Source organism: Priapulus caudatus, unplaced genomic scaffold (assembly GCF_000485595.1).
Source record: "Priapulus caudatus unplaced genomic scaffold, Priapulus_caudatus-5.0.1 Scaffold2194, whole genome shotgun sequence".
NCBI lineage: Eukaryota > Metazoa > Priapulida > Priapulimorpha > Priapulimorphida > Priapulidae > Priapulus > Priapulus caudatus.
The window spans coordinates 44,146-50,272 of record NW_014579255.1 but is presented as its reverse complement, the minus strand read 5'-3'; the positions used below and the strand labels follow the sequence as shown (position 1 = coordinate 50,272).

The following is a 6,127-nucleotide window of genomic DNA, read 5'->3' as shown; positions in this document are numbered from 1 at the left end:
GACCTACCTACCTACCCACTAAAAAAATCATCGGTCGGGGGACAGCAAACATAGAATTTTTTAAGGATGGCCTAAGCTTTGAAGACAGCAAGGCAGGCTTACCTACTGCTGCGGCTCAGAGCGAATTACTGTATACGCCATATTTTTCGCGTACAGATAGTTTCGCAAATTCAGACTTAACGGACAATTTCGCGAGTGGTTAATTTCGCGGTCGGTGAATTATGAATTATTCGGTATTATTCGGTATGAGTTATTCGCGTGTTGTTATTTTCGCGGTCGGGGACGCGTTCGCTAAATTCGCGGAAAATTATACCACCGCGTAATATACAGGGTATACAGTAATGTCTGCTAGCCCCACAACACACTGCACAATGGATATCCCATGCTCGACATGGCATAAAGCACTCCCAATCAGGTTATTAGCCAGGAATGAGTATTGTGGGAGTGCAGGAAAAATATTTGGGAGTGCAATTTTTTTATATGTGTGTCTCAGCCAAGACAATAGATAAATATTTTAGGCCATGCTACACATTTTTGGCCGTGCAGTTTTTCAAAACTGCTCGTGCAAATCACGGCTGGACGGCTCGCTGGCTAATACGTTGCTCCCAATGATAACTCACGCTCGCGCCATGGTGTTGTTTCGCAGGCAAGCTGCAGCAGGTTGCCGAGAAAGACCTGAAGGGGGCGCCGTACTCACTCGTCGAGTTCAACGGCAAGCTGCTCGCCAGCATCAACAGCACGGTACGTGAATCACGATGCAGCGTGACGCAGCATGATGTAACATGATGTAACATGATGTAGCACGATGTAAGACGGTGGTGCAGTTGTTGATGTTAGCATCGACGCAGCATGATGTAAACATGAGTGTAGCACGACGCAGCATGATGTAATATGATGTAACACAACGCTGCGCGACGCAGCATGATGTAACATGATGTAGCACGATGTAAGACGGTGGTGCAGTGTGATGTAGCACGACGCAGCATGATGTAACAAGATGTAACATGATGTAGCACGACGTAGCACGATGTAAGACGGTGGTGCAGTGTGATGTAGCACGACGCAGCATGATGTAACATGATGTAGCACGACGCAGCATGATGTAAGACGGTGGTGCAGCTGCTTGATGTTTTAGCACGGCACGCCAGCATGATGCAACATGATGTAACATGATGTAGCATGATGCAACATGATGTAACATGATGTAGCATGATGCAGCATGATGTAATATGATGTAACACAACGCTGCGCGACGCAGCATGATGCAGCATGATGTAACATGATGTAGCACGATGTAAGACGGGGGTGTAGCGTGATGTAACGTGGTGCTAGCACGCAATTTAACATGGCAAACCAGGATGTAACACGGCGTAGCGCAGTAAAGTACAACAGAGCATGATGTAGCCTGACGACACACGATGTAACGCGATGAATCACGATGCAGCGTGACGCAGCACGACCTAAAATTTTTTTATCAATCAATACAATTTTATTTCAACGTGTTATATCAACAAATATTATTCAAAATTTTTTATTTCAACGTAGTTCAATTTTATTTCTCGTGCAGGGAAAAATTACTTTTTTTTCACGGGAGCTGTTTTTCAAGTCTGTGGGGGAGCTATTTTGAGCCTTACGGGAGCAATTTCGGAGGTTTGAAGAGCGAATCGCTCATCACTCCCATGTATTTTTTACCCTGTTCTCGCGACCCGCTGACCCTCTGACTTTGACCCTGACGTTGACCTCCCTCACAGGTGCGTCTCTACGAGTGGACGGCTGAGCGAGAGCTGAAGCTGGAATGCAGTGACTTCAACAACATCATCGCTCTCTACCTGAAGACGAAGGGAGACTTCATTCTCGTCGGAGACATGATGCGCAGCATCACCCTGCTCGCCTACAAACCCATGGAGGGATCGCTGGAGGAGGTGTGTGTAGAGGTGGGGTGTAGGGGGGGGGGAGGTGTGTGTAGAGGTGGGGTGTAGGGGGGGACGTATTATAGCCAGCGAGCCGTGCAGTCGTGATTTGCGCGGTCAGTTTTGAAACTGCACGGCCAAAAATGTGTAGCACGGCCTAAAATATTGATCTAAAGCCGTGTACATTTGTAAAATTGCACTCCCAAATATGTTTTCTGCACTCCCACAATACTCATTCCTGGCTAATACCCACCCTGTGTTTGGTGGTGGAGTGTAGGGGGTTGTGGGTTTTAGGGGTGGTGTGTAGAAAGAGTAGTAGTGGGCTCCCTGGAGGAAGGGGATTAAAGTGAGAGACAGGGGGGCAGAGAGAGTGAGGATGAGAGAGATAAATAGAAAGATAGAGCAAGAGAAGGAAAAAGAGAGAGAGAGAATGGGGAGTGGGAGAGTGGCAATTGTTGGTGAGCGGGGGTCAGGGGTAGAGGTGACGTGTGTGGCGAGAGGTGTTGATGAGTGTGACACGTGCGTGACGAGAGGTGTTGACGAGTGTGACACGTGCGTGACGAGAGGTGTTGACGAGTGTGACACGTGCGTGACGAGTGTGACACATGCGTGACGAGAGGGGATGAAGAGTGTGACACTTGTGTTGACAGATCTCGCGTGACTTCAACCCTAACTGGATGACAGCCATCGAGATTCTTGACGATGACACCTTCCTGGGAGCCGAGAATTCCTCGAACCTGTTCACCTGCCAGAAGGACAGGTGAGTTAACGAGCATAGCAGGCAGGTGTGTTAGTGAAAGTAGGCAGGTGTGCTTGCTGCTAGTGGAAATGCAAGAAAATCTGAATGCACTCGTATCAAGTGTAGAGTTTCATTATAGCGGTGGAATGTGAGGTGTATCATGTACCATGACAACGGTCACTATGGTAACGTTTCGAGCACATTTAGTATCAACGTTTATTGTTTATATTTATTATTTTAAATGGGCTATTTTATAATTGTATACGTATTATATAATTAAATGTTTTATTTTAAATATTTATTAATATATGTTAAACTATTGTTTGTTTTTATCGACGCGTTCAATTGTTTTGCAGCGCGGCGACGACAGACGAGGAGAGGCAGCATCTGCAGGAGGTCGGACTCTACCACCTCGGAGAGATGGTCAATTGTTTCCGACACGGTGAGCAGTCACGTTCGACTTTTGTTCAGACATTTACGAGCTTCAGCTTCCAATCCTGATCATCGGTCGCTATGCGTTGCTATGCGTATTGGTATGCGTTTCACATTCGTCTGAGAAAGATGCTCGCTTGTTTTGCGCAGGTTCGCTGGTCATGCAGCATCCTGGCGAGAACTCGACGCCGACGCAGGGATGCGTTCTGTTCGGCACTGTCAACGGAGCCATTGGTGAGTCGGTCGTCATGGCAACGCATCCACCCGTCGCCATGGCAACGGGACGGTCGGTCGTGTCTTTGTTCGTGATGGTTTTGCAGCGATCTTACAGTTTTTTTTGTTCATTTTATATTTCATTTGTCTTAAGTTCCTACGTATATATTTTATGCGCAGCCTACTAGTGGAATCTAAGTGTTTGATTGTGTGTGTTTGGGTGTGTGCACGCATGCGTGGGGGCGTGCGTGCATAGGTGCGCGAGTGAGTGAGCTGTGTGTCTGCGTGTTTGGGTGTGTGCGTGCGTGCGTGCGGGCGTGCGTGCATAGGTGCGCGAGTGAGTGAGCTGTGTGTCTGCGTGTTTGGGTGTGTGCGTGCGTGCGTGCGGGCGTGCGTGCATAGGTGCGCGAGTGAGTGAGCTGTGTGTCTGCGTGTTTGGGTGTGTGCGTGCGTGCGTGCGGGCGTGCGTGCATAGGTGCGCGAGTGANATCCCCATCCTCATCCCATCCTCATCCCCATCCTCATCCTCATCCTCATCCCCATCCCCATCCTCATCCCCATCCCCATCCTAATCCTCTTCCTCATCCTCATCCTCATCCCCATCCTCCCCCTCATCCTGCATCCCGTGTTCTCATCAGCATCTTCCTGCTCATTAGCATCCTCCTGCTCATCAGCATCCTCCTGCTCATCAGCATCCTCGTCTTTCAGCTTGACGACGGCAGCGGGATGAAGCGGGAAGCCACGGTAGATGACATCATCAAGATGGTCGAGGAACTGACGCGGATCCACTAACGACGACGACGACGATGCTGCCGACGGCGCACCCTGCTGGGAGACGCTGCAGCAGGGCGCTGCCTTGTGTGTGCGTGTGTGTGTGTGTGTGCGGGGCGGGGCGGGGCGGGCGGTGGCTATGTTTTGCAGCATTAATGTCTCTGTACGTCAGGTATTGCCTGGTAGCGGTGGTTGATTCCACACGGTGCGTTAGAGCTGTCTAATGTAGGAGCGCATCCCGACTCGGTCGTTAATGGCGCCCAGCATCCGTCGGCATCCCGACCCGGTCATTAGTGACGCCCCGCATCTGCCAGAATCCCTACCCGGTCATTAATGGCGCCCAGCATCCGTCGCCATCCCGACCCGGGCATTAGTGACGCCCTGCATCAGCCGACATCCCGACCCGGTCTTTAGAGTGCTCCCATTACGTAGTGCCACATGTCGCGCGCGCTCGACTTTCGCTCACGGTATTTATAATGAATGCCTGTTGCCGTGGCGACAGTGCCGCCTCCGGGCGTCGCCTCGGTTTTCATGCGGGTCGTCATGGCGACGGGAGACGGCGGGCGCGGTCGTGAGTAACCTGTAAACGATATCTGTAAATAAACTTGATAATTATGTTGCCAGACGCCAACTATGATAGATTTATCTGTTGACTTTCACGCTCGTTTGCACATACGTCACGGGAGAGAGGTCACAACAGTTCCTCAGCTGCTGCATGGCTTAATGATAGTGGGAAATTATGAATTCTATATATATTACCTAATATTTGAAAGATTAAACTGAATCATTATCTTTAACCCCATTTCTCAATCTTGAATCTCAGTGTCTCTATGAATAATAATTACATTATAATATATATATATATATATATATACACACACACACACATATATATATATATATATATATACATACATACATACATCAGGAGTAAATAATCTCAAAAAATGCATTAGAGACAATTTACCCGTGATCTACATGCGTCATCTTTCCTCTGCCAATCTCGCCCTCCATCGTGCACATCCCTGCTGCAGGCTTGGTGACGCAGTTCCCGCCGGAAATGTTCAACTTCCTCCTGGAGATGCAGACGAAACTTGCCAAGGTCATCAAGAGTGTCGGAAAGATCGACCACGAGTTATATCCTTTAACAACAGGTGGCAGCAGCAGTGTCGCTGTGGCTTCAGGAGGTGAACAGTGTTGCATGCTGGGAGACTGTGGGGTGTGATTAGAATATGATGAGGCGAAATTAGATTATTCAATTCCACTCAATTCAATTCATTTAGTTCAAAATAACGTTTTGTAAGTAAAATTCTCATATGAAATCATAATGATCAATCAATCAATCAAATCGTGATTCAACCCCCCGGCCTGCTAGCAGTCATGTGACCATAACGCCACTGGCAATTGTGTAACCCTGACTCCTGTCGTTTAACCCTAACCCCCGTTGTTTGACCTTGACCCCTTGCGTGATCACTTGGAGGGCGTTCAGCACTGAGAAGAAGACTGAAGCCCCGACTGGCTTCATTGACGGTGACCTGATAGAGAGCTACCTGGATCTCAGCCGTGACAAGATGGAGGAGGTGACGACCGGGCTGCAGGTGAGCGAGGGAGGAGGCTGCGTCGCCATGACAACGCCGCGCGATTCACTCGGATGATGCGCGTGTGTGACATTTGTCTGTCACGCATGTGTGACATTCGTTGGTGACGTATTTTGACGACTGATCTAGTTGTCTTTGTCGCATATGAAATAGTTACATTGTAATTTTTACTTGTTGATATTAATGATGAATTGTGAATAAAAATTTATAAAAGGTTAATAATAGGTTAGATTATCAATGCTTCTCAAAAATGTCAAAAATCACAATGTTCCGTGAGATTGATGTGAGTACGGGCGACAACGCAGGAAGCTGCGCAGTTTTTGCATCCTCGTCTTCATTCCCATCCCAATTCTCCTCATTATCCCCATCATAATCCTTATCCTCATCCCCATCCTCATCCTCTTCCCCATCTTCCTCGTCCTCTTCTCCATCCCCATCCTCATCCCCATCCTCATCCCCATCCT

General features: G+C 48.4%; 1 protein-coding gene across 1 annotated transcript in view; it reads left to right on the top strand.

The window, feature by feature from the left end:
* Positions 1-5,720, top strand: part of LOC106818378 (DNA damage-binding protein 1-like) — a 22,686-nt gene extending 16,966 nt beyond the window's left edge. The window contains exons 18-24 of the mRNA XM_014823093.1: positions 647-741; positions 1,752-1,922; positions 2,561-2,670; positions 3,006-3,091; positions 3,232-3,315; positions 5,100-5,202; positions 5,540-5,720. Of these exons, the coding sequence (XP_014678579.1) occupies positions 647-741; positions 1,752-1,922; positions 2,561-2,670; positions 3,006-3,091; positions 3,232-3,315; positions 5,100-5,202; positions 5,540-5,720 (830 nt within the window). The remainder of the gene's footprint in view (positions 1-646; positions 742-1,751; positions 1,923-2,560; positions 2,671-3,005; positions 3,092-3,231; positions 3,316-5,099; positions 5,203-5,539) is intronic.
* The last annotated feature ends 407 nt before the right edge of the window (positions 5,721-6,127 follow it).